Source organism: Barbus barbus, assembly GCF_936440315.1.
Source record: "Barbus barbus genome assembly, chromosome: 27".
NCBI classification, from domain to species: Eukaryota; Metazoa; Chordata; class Actinopteri; order Cypriniformes; family Cyprinidae; genus Barbus; species Barbus barbus.
Window position 1 is genome coordinate 20,004,359 of NC_136755.1, and position 17,172 is coordinate 20,021,530.

The window sequence follows — 17,172 nt, forward strand, 5'->3', positions numbered from 1 at the left end:
ACCGTTTTTGCATTCCCAGGCAGTGGGACTAATAAACCTCACACTTTTAAATCCAAGCTGGCAGGGTAGCAAAAGGTGCACTGAAATAATCAATAATACAGTTGCTTATGTAGCCATTCTCAGTCAAGCATTCCTCGTCTTTCTCCGCTCAGGTGAACAGCAGCATGTTTGTTTCCCCGGTCCCTCCTCCTCCTCCTGCTCCTCCGTCATGCTGCTTTGCCCCCCCATCCCCCTCCCATTGGCTGGCAGCCGTCTAAACAGCTCCAGCTGCAATCACCGCCGCCGCTGCTGCAACGAGCTGCCGGCTATTTGATCACCCCCATCCCGCACAGCCTCTGCCTTCGCCGGTCTGCAAGCTCACGGACCTCTGCCAACACATCCATTATGACGGGCGTCGCGGCTGCCTCCTTCTTCTCCAACGTTTGCCGGTTTGGCGGTTGCGGGCAGCATTTTGAGTCCCTGGGCGAGCTCATCGTTCACATCGAAGATAACCACATCGGTGAGTGGCGCTCCGGTTTCGGCCTGCTGTCCCGCTAAGCAGCCGCTCTGAAGCGGCGAGAAGGCGCGTGCATTTGGCTGGGTTCTATGCAGTGACGCGCCAGTTCACTTGTACGAACCCGCTGCAAATTTAATAGCATTAGCATTGACTCGGTTTAATTAAGAGTCGATAGATACTCATAAGCAGGTTTCAGCGACGGGTGCACGGGTTTGTGCACGGTTCCTAGACGCTGCTCTGTTTAGATCTAGGCCTGTATGTACTTGTGGCAAGCTGTATTAACATGTATTGCTTAAAGAAACTAATACCACATTTTGTTGTTAGCAGTATTAGTACTTTTAGGTTAATGAATAAAAGTTGTCTAATAGTGACTAATATGAATAATCTTTTTTTTTCAGTTTCTCTGTTCACTGTATTACAATGTAATGCACAGCACTACTAGTGCTTATTCCAATCGAGAATATTTAATCATTACATAATAGCACATAGTTATTAATATATGTTTCAGTGTTCTAGTACTAATTGAATAGACACTAGCCTATTACATATTTATTAAACACTGTATTCCTGTAGAATAGTTGCTAGTAGTAGTGGAATACATATGAATATTGAATATTTGAATAAATGGAATATGAATATTTAACCACAGATTCTCATTTAATTTAATGGCAATGTTTTGGCATTTGTTACCAGTAACAGTCACCATATGGATTATTAGAAACAACAAGTCATTATTGAAATAATAAAACTGTGTAAATATCTGTAATTTAAAAAATAAAGAAATAAACATATACTAGTAACAATACTGCATTCTAAGGGCCTTAATCATATTAAATTGAATGAAAATGAGAGGGATAAACTTAGTGTTTACAATGGAACGCACTGTATAAATGTGTAGATCGGGTAATTGTCACAAGTCACAGCTTGTTTTATATAAAACTGCGAAAGAGTTTTTGTACTGAACATTTTTTTCTAGAAAGTTTTTTTTTTTTTTTTAGTTTTTTGTCAGCTGAACAATTTGTATATACAGTTCAATCCACTGAACGGGTTGTACTTCTGTCCCTCACAGCCTCGTTTTCATTCATGTCAAAAATGAAATAAGGCGCCAACCTGACTAAGGTTTAAATGTAAAAATGGCTTGCCATGTCTACCGTAATCAGCGCTCGCCATTGTTTACGCTAGTGTTGTGTGTTCAAGCTGTCTGTCAAGTCCACAGGAATGAATCCCTGTTTAGGTGTGTAACAGTTACTTTAAGATTAGCATACAAACTTACCTTTTCAAATTAACCCCATGTTAGAGAATCACTTATTATATGAAGCCAAATTAACTTGATTTAGAGAGATCTGTTGTTGTTTTTCAGATCTTGTTTTTCGCAATAATTTATTAAATGGTGCATTTTGGTTTAAGAGGTGTGCACTGTAAAACTTTGTACATTGTACAATTTCAGCCCACAAAAATGGAAAACTTTAATTAAAGTGGCGCACAATTAAAGTTTAGTGATACATTGCACGTTTTCTACCACCTTGAATTTAATTACTGCTAAAGAAAAAATGAAGTTGAAACTGAATTGAATTACCGATGAAGAAACTCAACTGAAAACTCAAGAAATACAGATAGAAAATTATGATGAAAACATTATTACAGTGTACAGTATTGTCTTGTACAGTATTGACCTTACTCTGACTGTTTGTGTGTAAGTTACTTAATAGAATATTTGTATGCACTGCTGATCTGTAATGGAAATGAATAAATGTTTATTACTGATACGTGCTTTGCTGTGCTGCTCATATCTATTCTGATGACAGTGCTTCACTCAGATTCTCTTCATAGTGACTGCAGCTGTCACAATGGAAGGCATTTATCAGAAATGAAACACACCTGCACCCTAGTGTGTCTGTCACTGTGGCCTCATAAAAGATCTGATTTCCCTCAGGAGTCACAGATCTGACTATTGGGGTTAGGGATTTGACCTCAGATCTCTTGTTTTAATGAGCACAACAATGAAAGACCCCCTAGCCCTCCATGCAGATCATTAATACTACTAATCAATAATAATCCTATTGAGTGTAGACCCCATGCAGTGACTTGGTCTGGCCGTTTGCCAGCCATGAAGATGATTGTTAAAATTCATTGTGCAAACTGAAGATGCTTGAGCTGGAACTAGTTTGTTCTGCACTATTAATGTTTTCAATGGGTGATTAATGTTAAAACTTGACAGGGACAACCTATATTTTAGACATATGGCAGGATACAGACACTGTCTACATCTCCTTAATTACATCCCATGATTGTCTCCAACTCTTCCTCTCTTTCGCTTTAGGAAATCATACACGCGTTACAAATGAAGTATTGGTGATGGCAGGTCATTGTTTAGCAATAGTTGATTATTTCACTGACAAGGTTCTTTGAAAATAGCTCTACAATTTATGACCTTGAATGACTTTTGACCTTAAGTGTAATCTCAGAAGCCCTGATGCTGTATTTAGTTTAGTTTTAGCAGTAAAAGCTATTGAGACCCATTTTGCATTATATATCAGAACTATATCAATGTTAGCCATTAATTTTCATATGTTTTATTAGTAGTTTTAGATGAAATATTATTATTGTGCATTCATCATTTATTAATCATTTTGTTTATACCTTTCACTAATATGCTTCAGCTGTTTGAGAGTTAGATGAGTGAACACTTTTGTCCTCAAAGTCAGGCAAACAGACATGTTTACTCAATTGAGGTTACACAGTTACTTCCAGAATTATTACACTGTAACAAACAACGTCGTTTCAGATGTTAAGACATTCACGTTGGTGTTTGGTCAGTTGGTTTCTTTGTCACACCAAGTGTTTTCTTGCAATTTGATTTCGCAATGTTATCACTTGCTTATCTTATTTGACTTCCATATGATGCTGTTTGTGTATTGCATGCTGATTCTTTCATTTCTTTTTTTTTAGAATCAAAGCTATTTAATCTGAATGCAAATGGCGTATATGCAATTTAATTTCTTCAGTTATTCAATATACTGTTGACGGTGTAAAATAATTAGATAAACTGCCTCATCCTGCTTGTCGTAAAAATTATTATTATTATTTTTTAGATTAATCAGGTTATATCTGGGCTACAATTTGCATGCAGTCAGTTTTGACTCGCCAGTGAATATAAAGTTACATGAATTTATGTAACATTGCCTCCTTGTGGCAAAATTGTGGTGTTTTACCACTTGATACACTGGACAGACGTTTGCAGATTGTCATATAATCTGTGCACATTTACATTATACCAAATACTACCAAGAAAGAGCTGCCGTGTAGCCCTGTATAGAAGACTAGATTATATATTTTGACATATAGCTGAATAAAGTAAGAGATTATTTTGACAGAAAGGGAAGTTATCGCAGGTATCAGAACTTAGTCAAAACATTGTGCGTCGTATTGGTCAGGATGAGTGTGAGAAAGAGATACAAACAAACACTAAAAGGAAAGTTGATTGGATATATCTGTTTATAGTTGCCTAGGCCGAAAGGAATTTTGCATGAAGTCATACCCTCCCGGGATAGTCGGTCCCCTGGGTATCAGACCTGTATTTAGGTAAGTTGTTGTTTAGTGTTGTGGCAGGGGACATTTGTTCAGACATGCCCGTTTCATTTCCTATCTATTGTATTTGCATGTCTAACAAATGACATCTTTTTAAACAACTGAAAGCAGAGTTACTCTTTACGGCCTGGGTTTGTTGTAGTCTCTTATCGTCTGCGTATTGCGTCACTGTAAATAAAACTAAATTAAACTTTGGTGAAATATCTAAAAAGGTTTTAGTAAAACACTGAAAGGGGTAAGTAACAACATCAGCCGGAATGGTTTTAATGGTCACCGTTAGCGTAAACACAGCCCTTTCAACTAAACCATAGGTGAACAATAAATCAGCGCTATATGGGGAACTCTTTACAAACATTTTATTGTTCTCTCGCTAACCTAGCATGCATTAAATGTTGTTTTATTAACTTAACCTTAAATATAAAACGAGAAGGCATTCGGAGTAGCTACTAGATAAGCTACGTGAACGAGTTTCTTTCAGTGACCAGAAGATGTCAGGCTTGTTACACAAGATCCGTTTGCTCTGCTGAGTAGACTGTGAGGGAAGTGCTAGCTAGATGATTTTAGATGTAAACCAAAAAGTATTGAACGGCTTTGTAAATGCTCAAGTTTTGTTCTTTTGAGGCCAAAATTGTCTAGTATGGCTAATAACACAGCTCTCAATTATAGCTTTGAGGTTTTGTTGATACTGTTAATGAATAATCATGGCATATTCATGATTAGGGAGGTGTTGCATTTTATATTCCTAAGTATTGTTCCTGTTTTTGTTCTGCAGAGTTATATTATGCTATGTTGAAAATTGAAATCATATGTAGGCTAGTTCTTCATAATTTTCTGAACTTATACAATTAGTTGCAATAATAGTTGACAAACTAATTTCAAGAAATGATAATTATAGTAGTTAAATCTGTTTAGCTTTGTTGAGCTCATTATGATTTAATTGTGTGTGTGTGTGTTTATAAGAGAGAGAGAGTTGCATTAAATGACTTGTCAGGCCTTTTTATGAGGCAATTAGTGAGATCCAGTGGAAAATCCATTATACAAGCTTTCCTAGTCCCACCCAAAACCCAGTGTGTGTTTGTCTGTATTTGCTGGTGTGCATAATTTGTGCATTTGTGTGTGAATGCTTATGTTTTTGTTTCCCTTTTCATGTGTGTGCTCGTCCTTGAGCTTGCGTGTGTTTGTGTGTACATACGGAAGTGTTTGGAGCGTTGTATCCTGCTGAGCTCTGAGAAGTGTAATTACAGCCTCGTTTAGAGTTCTCTCCATCCCCTCCTTCCCGCCTGTCTTCCCCTCCCCCCCTTTCCCTCCATCCGGAGACCTGCTGCTCTCCAGCACATTAAAACACTCCCCTGCTTTTTAATTAGCCGTCTGGAAAACAAACCCAGCATTCCTGCATGGCTGCTCCATGCCAGGCTCTGACTTATGCACAGACTCACACTAACAGGGACACACACATATTGCTTTCTGATGATTTTTGTGCTGAATTCCACCACAGGGTGGCACATTTGCTCTTCTGGTGGTTTCAGAGCCCTTTAAAAAGTTTCCAACTATTCCAAAATGTTCTTACAGGGATGCATTTCTGTCTGATTTAGATCCACCTGATCCCAAATCAGTGTGTAGGACAGCAGTAAATAGCCCAGTGAGGATTTATAGGCAGAGGATTTAATGATATGTCTGTGAATAAAAGGCATGTTTATGGGAGAAAGTTCTTTAATGTCTTCACAGAGGGCCCAGTATTATTAGCCCTACATAAAGATTTCATAGGGATTTAATACTGGTCGTGGCCTATTAAAATGCAATATTACTGCTACTGCTTGGGACAAGTGGTGCTTTCAACTCTACTTCCTGCTGCCGTAAGGATGGTTGTTGTTTGTACTGAATTATGACGGCTGTTATTGGAAGTTTATGATTTTGCTAAATGTGAAAATTAACTCTGGGGCGTTCAGTTTAAGAGGCACTGAATGTTAAGTGTTCGTGTGTGTCTGTGTGTGTGTGTATTTCCTTGCTACTTTTCCTGTGGAAAGACCTTGTGTGCCTCCATTTTCTAGGTGAAGGGAAATCATAAAATTGGAAAACATTAACTCTGCCCTCCCTTCACTATTCTGCACCTGGCACACGTGATTATATGTCACCCTTACACACATAATACTATAATTAAGTTGCTGAGATTTAAAGAAATAATTCACCCTACAGAAATTAAAATTCTGTCAGCATTTTCTCACCCTCATGTTCATCAAGACCTGTATGACTTACTTTCTTTCGTGGCACACAAAAGATATTAGTTCAAGTTCAAGTTTATTTGTATAGCGCTTTTTTACGATAAAAAAAATTGTTGCGAAGCAGCTCTACAGGAAATTAAGTTTCCACAATATATTTATATATTGCAGCACCTTAATATATTTAACTTATGGCAAAATTTGGTAGTTCTGTATGTTGTCTGAGCGTTGGCATCCTCTGAGGTCCTCTGAGCGGTTGGCATTATCTTTTCTCAGGTGTTCGGGCATCTCAGATCATTTAAGGGTTAATATGAACAGTAAAGAACTGTTCTTTTACATATAATGCATTGAAAGTGAACCAAGGCTGCAAGTAAGATTTTGAAGTATGTTTCCTAAACAAATCTGTCACATGAGTTTATAAGGCTTGGAATATTGTGCAAAAATCATACGGACCACTATTTTTGCTTTATATTATTCAGATTTTGATAATCCAGGGATCATCATCCTCTTTCATTGTGATGAAAAGAGTAGCATAAACATTCTTCAGAATGTCTTTTTTTTATGTTGCATGAAAAAAAGAAAGTCATAGTTTGAAACTATATGAGGGTGAGTAAATTATGACAGCTATTTAATGTCTCTTTATTGTAGCTCTCTAAACTGTGGAAGCCTGTTTCCGCCACAGAATTAAAAATAATAAAAAGGTAATTGTGACTTTTTATCAGACAATTTGGAAAAGTCAGAATTAGATATAAAGAGATGTAATCTCAAAATTTAGATTTGTTTTCTTGCAATTTGCAGTTTTAAGAAGTCAGAATTGTGCATCCATACTAAACTCTTAATTTTCAATAAACTTAATATAAAATTGTGATGTTTTGCAAGGATCTCATTGATTGTAGATAACTCCAGAAAGGTTAATTTGTGATTCTAATTTGTGTAAACTTATGGGAAAATAAATATAAAATAAGTAAATGCAGAAATGTGCAGGTATAATTAAAAAACTCAAGCTTAAAATGATGTAAAATCTAAGCTTAAAACTTTTGATAGTCTATAGACAAGTATTTCCTGTGTTTTGTATTTTAAATTAATTTTCATTTTTTAATTTCGCAGTTGCTTTAAAACAAAGTATCTTTAACCTTGAAAGTGCACACCTGCAGGTAAAATGAAACACTAATAAACCACTGAAGACCACCTCAGTGGACCACCTGAGATACACAAATGTGTGTGTGTGAGGATGTGTGTCCTCTTTATGAGGTGAGGAAGGCCTTATCCATGCAGTGCAGTCACCAGAAAGGGCTCTGATGAGATTAAGGCAGAAGCAGACACAGGTAGCACTCTAGACTGGTTTCCTTAAAAGATATCAAGGAAACATAATTATCTTCTCTGTGCTGTTTTTACAATTCATTTGTGTTTTGGGATTCCAGTCATGCTATTACAGATTGTGAGAAATTTGACAGAGTGCCAAAGATTTGTAATCGCATGTGAGATCTGACAAGTTCTACAAAGCAATAAGCAAGCATGTAGACATTTCTCCATGTTCAAGGAGAATAATGGTTAAGCAAACATGGTGGAATGCTTTTAATGGCTTGGAGTAATACCTCATTTAGACATATGGGACCTATTATATACCCTGCCTGTTATACACAAATATAACTGCACATATGCATGCAATGCGACCTATTTGAATGCAAAAAAAATTCTGCTTTTCTTTTTCTACTTTCTACACATGGTCATTGAAAATAATCGTGCCGAATGTGCCAGCTACACACACACACACACAGCAGTGTCTTTTTTTTCTCTTTGTGAGGTCTTCTGTGCACCATTTATATTTTAATGAGCTCTAAGCAGCAATTAACATCCTAGAATTCACACACACTCTCTCAAACACATACAGTGTGGTAAACAAAGTCTTCATTAACTAACATTTTGAATGTATACAAATAAGATAAATCCTGATCATTGTCATCAGATGGAACTCTTTGCCACATGAGGGCAGTCTCAGGCCATGATTCAGATTATAACCAGACACACACACACACACACACACAGAGTTGGCTGAGGAACCTTTGAAGCATTGCCTGGTGGCCTCAGGCAATGGAAGCTGCCTGCTGTCACAAGTAGAATGGAAAAAGTGTGGTGGTGGTGTGGTTGGGTTGGGCCTGCAGGGCATTAGGGGTGCTTGTTTGATGAATGTACAGTAAGCACAAAATACTGTTTCAAGCTGCTGCTTTGTCTGTGAGCATACACAGCCTTTGCCATGACCTATATGTGCACAGCTTTATCTTCAGCTTTATCCTGTGTTTTGCAGTCTAATGTGATTGTGTTTTCTCTATTCCTCTCTCAGACACAGATCCCAGAGTTCTGGAGAGGCAGGAGCTGCAGCAGCCCACATATGTTGCTCTGAGCTACATTAATAGGTATGATGAAATATGTATATACTAATTTGTGTATTAAAAATATTACCACTACCATTCAAAGTTTGGGCTCAGTAAGATTAAAAAAAAAATTAGTTAATATCATTTAGCAAATACTTTTATGTCCAAAAATATTCAAATAAACGCTTTTCTTTTGAATTTTCTAATTTAGAAATAATCCTGGGAAAAAAAATTATCATAGTTTCCATAAATTTCGCAGGATAACTGTTTTAACACTGATAATATATGTGGAGATGTGCTAATATCGCGTTTGGTCTTGTTCTGTCTCACGTATCTTGTGAGTGTCTGCGCTTGCTTGGCCATTTGTTGTGGAAGGAAAGTGTGTTCAAGCGCCAGCAGAAAGCAGTGTAAAGAAATACTCTTTGAGAGAAGCAGTCTTTATCAGCGGAAGTTAAAAGTAGCTCGTAAGTGTATTTACTTGTCTTATTAGTGTTTAGCGCAGTTGTCATTGCTAGGAAAGGCTTGTTTTGTTTACTGAGTGGAAACGTGCTGATATCTCATTTGGTCTTGTTCTCTCTCGCGTATCTTGTCAGTGTCTGCGCTTGCTTGGCCATTTGTTGTGGAAAAATAAGGAAAGTGTGTTCAGCTAAATTCAATTAGTATTTTGTTAGATGGGTATAAAAAAAGCTTAGTTTACTGCGGCAGTTGTCGTGTGAAGGCCTCCTCATGTGATGACCGAAGAGGAAAGACCATCGACTCTACCGCGCGACTCCACCGGGCTGGGACACCGGCAAAGGATATAAGCATCGCTTTTTATTTCTCCTGTTTTCTACTACTTTTTATAAGTTTTTATAACCATTTCTTACTTTGTGTAAGTAAGTTGTTGTTTTTAGCATGTGTGTTTGGTAGTGTTATTTCTTAGGATTACTGATAAACTATACTGTCGTGATTTGTATTTGTTATCTATGTTAATTTTAGTTAAATAATATCTGAATTTAATATGTCTGTATAGGTCTTTTATTAAGTTTTATTTTTATTTAATTTGAGTTATTTTAATACTTCAACAAACTAAATGGAAATGAAATTATATATATATTGAATTTATAAATGTGTATGTATATATATTTATGTATGTATGTATGTATGTGTGTGTGGTTGTACATATACATATACAGTGCCCTCCAAAAGTATTGGAACAATAAGGGCAATTCCATTATTTTTGCTGTAGACTGAAAACATTCGGGTTTGACATCAAAAGATGAAAATGAGATTAACATTTCAGTTTTTATTTACAGGTATTTTCATCTGGATCTGATACACAACTTAGAAGATAGCACCTTTTGTTTGAACCCACCCATTTTTCATGTTACCACAAGTATTGGAACATGTGACTGACAGGTGTGTTTTGTTGCCCTGTTATGTCCTATTAATTGATTATTCAAACAATAAATAGCACTGAATGTCTGCGCTCAGTTTCAGATCCGTGCAGACTGCATTTATGGTTAGTTAGACGTGTAACTAACATGAAAACCAGAGAGATGTCTATGGGTGAAAAATTAGCAATTGTGAAGCTGAGAGAAGATGAAAAATCAATCAAACCATTGCACAAACACTGGCAATAGCAAGTACAACCATTTGGAATCTCTTGAAGAAGAAAGAAACCACTGGTGTACTAAGTAACACACCTCAAACGGGTAGATCAAGGAAAACATCTGCAGTTGATGACAGAAACATTGTGACAGCTGTAAAGAAAGACCCTAAAACAACTGTTAGTGACATCAGCAACAACCTCCAGAGGGCAGGAGTGAAGGTATCACAATCTACTGTTCGCAGAAGACTTCATGAACAAAAGTACAGAGGCTACACCAGAAGATGCAGACCACTCATTAGCAAGAAGAATGGGAGACGAGCCTCAAAAATTCTGGGACAAGGTTTTATGGACTGATATTATGGACCAAAGTGATGGAAAGGCTAAAGTTTGGAGAAAGAAAGGATCTGCTCATGATCCCAAACAGACAAGCTCATCTGTAACACAGTGTACACAGGTGTACATTATAGTACACATTACACAAGTAATGTAATGGCTTGGGCTTTCATCGCTTCTTCTGGGACAGGTTCATTAATCTTCATTAATGATGTAACACATGATGGCAGCAGCAAAATTAACTCAGAAGTCTACAGAAATATTTTGTCTGACAATTTACAGAAAGATGCAACCAAACTGATTGGGAGATCCTTCATCATGCAGCAAGATAATGACCCAAAACATAGTGCCAAAACAACAAAGGAGTTCATCAGGAGTAAGAAGTGAAAGGTTTTAGACTGGCCAAGTCAATCTCCACACTTAAACCCAGTAGAGTATGCATTTTACCTGCTAAAGAAGAGACTGAAGGGAGCAACCCCCCAAAACTGAAAGAGGCTCTGGGGAAAGCCTGGAAAAGCATCACAAAAGAAGAATGCAAAAGTTTAGTGATGTCAGTGGGTCACAGGCTTGATGCAGTTATTGAAAGCAAAGGATTTGCAACTAAATATTAAGTCTTTTTCTCTTTAATCTGTTAATTCTATCCGTTCCAATACTTTTGGTAACATGAAAAATGGGTGGGTTCAAACAAAAGGTGCTATCTTCTAAGTTGTGTATCAGATCCAGATGAAAATACCTGTAAATAAAAGATGAAATGTTAATCTCTCATCTCATTTTCATCTTTTGATGTCAAACCCAAATGTTTTCAGTCTACAGCAAAAATAAAGGAATTGTCCTTACTGTTCCAATACTTTTGGAGGGCACTGTATATAGTTGTTTTTTTTTTTTTGGTGTTTGGCTTAGTTATGTTAGAATCATTATTATACCCTTATACCTTTTGTTCTTTAATATTTTGAATTGTTTTTAGCTTTATTTATTTATTTATTTTTGTTTTTCATTTTAAATGTTAAGCTTTGAAATTTTGTTGTATGCATTTGTCATTTTTATTTAATTTCTTTATTTTTAAAATGTGTATAGGCAGTACTTATAAAGTTTTAGCTGTTAGTTTTGGATCTGTTTTTAGTTGTTTTAATACTACAATTGATTGCTTCTGTTGTCCTCATTTGTAAGTCGCTTTGGATAAAAGCGTCTGCTAAATGACTAAATAATAATAATAATAATATTAAGAAATGTTTCTTGAGCATCATTCAGGATCATGTGACACAAAAGACTGGAGTAATGGCTGCTGAAAATTCAGCTTTGCTTGTCGTCTTTGTTTTAAAATGTATTTTTTAAATTGTAATATGTTAAAATAATACTCCTGTTTTTATTTTTAAATGCATCCTTGGTGAGCATAACTTTAAAAAATACACAAAAAAATACATAAAAACATCTTACCAACCCTAAACCTTTGAATGGTAGTATATATTTCTATACATTATATATACATACACACACTTTTACATAAAAATGTATTATCGTCTTACACACATACATGCATACATACACTACCAGTCAAAGCCTGCATTTATTTGATCCAAAATACAGCAAAAGCAGTAATATTGAATTATATTATAATTTAAAATAACTGCTTTCTATTTGAATATATTTTAAAATGTAATTTGTTCCTGTATTCAAAGCAAAATTTGCAGCATCATTACTCCAGTCTTCAGTGTCACATGATCCTTCAGAAATCATTCTAATATGCTGATTTGCTGTTCAAAAAACATTTTATTATTATTATCATCAATATTTAAAACAGTTGAGTAATTTTTTTTTAGAAATATCCAATGATAAGCATTTATCCAAAATAAAAAGCTTTTGTAACATTATACAATATACCATTCAAAAACTTGGAGTCAGTATTTAAATTGATCAAAAGTGATGATAAAGACATTTAGTTTAGATAAATGCTGTTCTTCTGAACTTTATATTCATCAAAGACACCTAAAAGAAAAATCACTCAGCTGTTTTCAACATGCAGCAAATCAGAAGATTAGAATGATTTCGGAAGGATCATGCGACTGGAGTAATGATGCAAAAAATTCAGCTTTGAAATCACTGGAATAAATTAAACGGTCAAATATATTCAAATAGAAAACTAATTTTAAATAGTAAAAATATTTCAAAATATTGCTGTTTTTGCTTTACTTTGGATCAAATAAATGCAGGCTTGGTGAGCAGAAGAGACTTCTTTAAAAAACATGAACAATCTTACTGTTCAAAAACATATGACTGGTAGTGTATATGCAACACATTTTAAATTAAGTGCAATGGGAAATTTCTGTAACAATGATATACACTTGGGAGGTCAGTACAGAAGGTTGACAATTGTATTTGACACATAATTTCAGTTATCCATTTCCAATTGTAGCTTTTTCCGTTTTGTATAACCACTGTCATTCCAAGAACAATAGTCCTCAGGTGCATCATTACCTGCACATCAATCTATTAACATGGCCTTTTGTTTGTTTTTTCTTCAGGTTCATGACTGAAGCAGCACGCAGAGAGCAAGAATCTCAGAAGAAGAAGGTCCAACCCAAAATTGCTATATCAGTCACCGGAGGCGTATCGCGTAACAGTACGGCCACGCCTCCTCGGCATAGCAATGGCAGCCTAACTCCACCCGTCACCCCTCCCATCACGCCCTCATCCTCCTTCCGCAGCAGCACACCCACAGGTGAATGGAGCTTGTGTGCGTGATACATAGATAGATTTACACATATAAAAACAATTATTTGAAATATTTCTAACTCATTAGGAGTGTTTGTAATACTCATGGAGAATTTACCGGCTGCTGATTTCTCATGCCTTTTAATTTGTTATAAATAAGTCTGAAATTTTCAGATTTATTAACCTCTAAATTGTGGTTTGTTGCATTTGATGTCAGATAGTTCCCCCTAAACCTAAAGCCACACTAATTGAATGCGTGTATGTTGAAAAGTTTCCATGGGTTTAAATCCAAGCTTGGGTGATGTCAATTTCCTCTTTGTTTCATACTGTGCTTGTCTTTTAATGAACTTTAAAATAAGCCTGTCATTATGTCAGTGTATGTTCTGTGTTAAGAGTCAGAAACATAAATAACGGACTGCCGGTTAGTTTCAGTTGATTTAAACTGAATCTGTGCTGCATAAACAGCAGTTGTTTCAGAAATATTAAATCTAACCTGAACTGTGGGGAAAAAAGACACATTATGCTCCTAATGAAGAAACACTGGATAATTGGAGTAAAGGGCACATTTGCTTTCTTAGTTCTCATTAGTTCTTTCATCAGCTAATATATGAAGCAAATAAATGACTAATTAAAGAGTTTAACTTTATTGGTGGGCCTCAGGCAGTGAGTGTGATGAGGAGGAGGTGGAGTATGAAGACTCTGACAGCGACGAGTCCTGGACTACAGAAAGTGCCATCAGCTCAGAGTCCATCCTCAGCTCCATGTGCATGAATGGGGGCGATGAGAAACCCTTCGCATGCCCTGTTCCAGGATGCAAGAAAAGATACAAGGTACTGCACTCACAACTCAAAATCTTTTTTTAATATATGAAATATTAACTATTATTGTGGTATAAGATATTTAATGTTTTTATATTTAGTTTTTTATCATAAAAATTAATAATAACATATAACTGCAGTATCATCTACAAATAAAAATGCAGAAAAACAAAAGCTGTGGTTGGTCACATTATTAGTAATACAGATTATTTCTTCCTGTCAAAGTAGGGAAGACCTGCATTTGTAATAAATTGTAATAAAAGTTTTTTCTTTCAGGAAGTGCTTTTGACTTTCCCTCATTCCTGCTTTTACTTCCATCTTCTCTTTCAGAATGTGAATGGTATTAAGTACCATGCTAAAAATGGGCACAGGACGCAGATCCGTGTGAGAAAGCCCTTCAAGTGTCGCTGTGGGAAAAGCTATAAAACCTCTCAAGGCCTTAGACATCACACCATCAACTTCCACCCACCTCTGTGATACACACACCATCATTTTCAAGTTTACCTAGTCATCCTTTCATTTACATTTCTGGATCATATGTAAACTGGGATCAAATGCTAATTTCATTATTATTTTTTTTCACTTTTTTCTCTTTATGTATGTGATTTTATATATACATGTAGATATATTTGTACATTTGCACATTCCACGTATATCATTTCTTTACTGCTTTTCAAGATATTCTTTATTTTTCTTTTCTTTTTTGTATTTAGGTGACATAGTCACTGATAAATGAAATGACTGTGCTGAAGATTAGGACACGACAAACATTTCTTTCTGATTTTAAAGATTATTTAGAGAAAAAGGTTTAAAATCAGAAGAGTTAAGAAATTCTAGATAATTTCTTTTTGTTCATCAAACCTACTAAGTGAAAACTACAGTAGGTATGTTGAAACGTGTATATATGAAATTATATAAAGACACATTTATATATATTAGTAGCTAAGTTGTATTATCCAAACATTTTATTTTCCATTATATATTTTGCAGAACATTTATATTATGTTTTATACAAGAACTTTATCTCATCTTTATAGACTTCTGTTTTTGAATTACATTTCATATTTATATTTGCTTTGTAGAAAAGCAGTCTTTTATTGTCTGAATTGGAAGGACATTGATCTCAGGTCACAATACAGCTGCCAACTTTCAGACAAACAAACCAGGAAACCGGAAAAACTCACTTCCACTCACGTCGTTCCAGAACATTCCACACAGAATATCAAAACGGCTGACATTACTCAGTGTAAAGTTACCTTTCCAGATTTCTTTTGCATACGGCTGGCATGCAGGCAGCACCTTCGGTGTGAAATTGAATTCTCTGCATGTGGCCTTCTCCAGACGACTGCAAGCGGTTACATGGTTTCTGTCTAGTTGCATTTGAGTTCTGAGCAATATATAATGATCCCTGAATGAAAACACACTATTGTTGAAGCCAACAATAATCACATTCAAAATGCGCAACGCAACATCAGCTTAAAGAAAGACAAAGAAGGGCAGATTTACTGTTATACCAGCAGTGCAGAAGTGCCAAGTTATTCTTCCCCAACTGAAAAAGAAACATGGATGATCTGCCAAACACACAACGGGTCACATCTGGCTATCCGTTTGGTGCCTGTTAGTGGAGGAGCTTTAAAGAGGACCTAAACTTCTCTTTGTGTACTCAGCCTTGCAGTATTTTTTGTCTGTTTTAGCTCGTACGATCTTGATTTCGGTCGTTGCTGTGGTTTATTTTTGACACATTTGGGACTGTCCTCGTGGTTGTGTTTGTGTAAACGTATTTGTTAGCCCTCTGCTTCCCTTGTATTGTAGGCTACGGCTTGCTAGTATGACACAACCGCTTAGCTTACGGTCTCTTTGTTGTCAAATCTTTGTTGTCAAAAGTATTATATCATTACTTTATATTGTTACTGCTAGTATTACAGTTGGATAGTGCCAGATGCATAGCTACGCCTGAATATATTTTATCAACTTTTTAATTCTTGAACGATTTTTCCATCGGTCCTGTTGTCGGCCAAATAAAACATACCATGGTTTACAAAAGTAAAAATGTCTTTAGCAACTGCTAAGAGCTTAAACCTTTGGTGCAAAGAAGGACCAAGTAAGCTTTCCTATCCACTAGTCTGTTTTTCTTGGTTAGGGTCGGTCAAATGAAACAACATGGACCAAAAATGGCACTGCCAAATCTCCAGATATGACGCTTGGAAAAATAAGGTGCTGTTTATGGTACAATGATGGTATCAGATTGTGTTTCCATGGTTCTTTGAAATGTACACCATGGTATTTATATGGCATTTTATGGTACATGTCCAAAAAACATGGCAATATACAAGTGGTGCCAAGATGGGACACAGAAATTCAATATGGACAAATTGTTCTATATTTTCCATATATTTGGACCAGGTTCTGTATTAAAACACTAATATCTTGGACTGTCGCCATGATTTCTTGGAAAAAAGAGGCTTGAGGTTGAATGAATGGGTAGTTACTATAATTTTGATGCCAAAAACTGGAGCTAGGGAATGAAGGAAGTATTGGATGCCTATTTGTGAGTGACTCATTGTTGATGACTGACTGTCCTGTTATTTTCCAATTCATCCGGTGTCATGTTTGTTTGTATGGGTGTATTTTTGGACACTGTACCAGTAACCACATTTGTACCTCTTTTTGGCTACAGAGTCATTTGGTCTCTTTGACAGGCAAACTAGAACCTGTTAAACATGATTTTATTGGATAGGATCCGTGTGATTCCTCACACCTACAATGTAGTAATGTGACTGAGATGCATTTATTTTGGAGGGAGTTTGATATACTATATAGTGAATGTATCGTATTGCAAGTCTTTTGTAAAGTGCTTTTGAAATTATATTTTCGTACTGTATGTTTTTGTGGAAACTGTTTTGTGGAACCGAGGCAATTTGTATGTGAGACGACGTATCATGTGTGCGTGTTTGTGTGAGCGAATGAGAGACTCTTGAGACGTCTTTATCCTCAAGCTGCAATGTAAACTTTAGGACAATGGTATAAAAATAAAGAAAAACAAAAGTGT

General features: G+C 36.0%; 1 protein-coding gene across 1 annotated transcript; it reads left to right on the forward strand.

The window, feature by feature from the left end:
• Positions 1 to 245: 245 nt before the first annotated feature.
• On the forward strand, positions 246 to 17,148 carry LOC306847187 (juxtaposed with another zinc finger protein 1-like). Its single transcript, XM_079380996.1, has 5 exons — positions 246 to 499; positions 8,642 to 8,714; positions 13,116 to 13,312; positions 13,966 to 14,135; positions 14,454 to 17,148. The coding sequence occupies exons 1-5, from the start codon at positions 385 to 387 to the stop codon at positions 14,598 to 14,600; spliced, it is 702 nt and encodes a 233-aa protein (XP_079237122.1). The 5' UTR covers positions 246 to 384; the 3' UTR covers positions 14,601 to 17,148.
• The last annotated feature ends 24 nt before the right edge of the window (positions 17,149 to 17,172 follow it).

Coding starts and splice junctions, on each gene's coding strand:
- LOC306847187 (XM_079380996.1), top strand. CDS start 385: ATGACGGGCGTCGCGGCTGCCTCCTTCTTCTCCAACGTTTGCCGGTTT. Junction 500..8,641: donor CATCGAAGATAACCACATCG/GTGAGTGGCGCT, acceptor TTCCTCTCTCAG/ACACAGATCCCAGAGTTCTG. Junction 13,313..13,965: donor CCGCAGCAGCACACCCACAG/GTGAATGGAGCT, acceptor GGTGGGCCTCAG/GCAGTGAGTGTGATGAGGAG.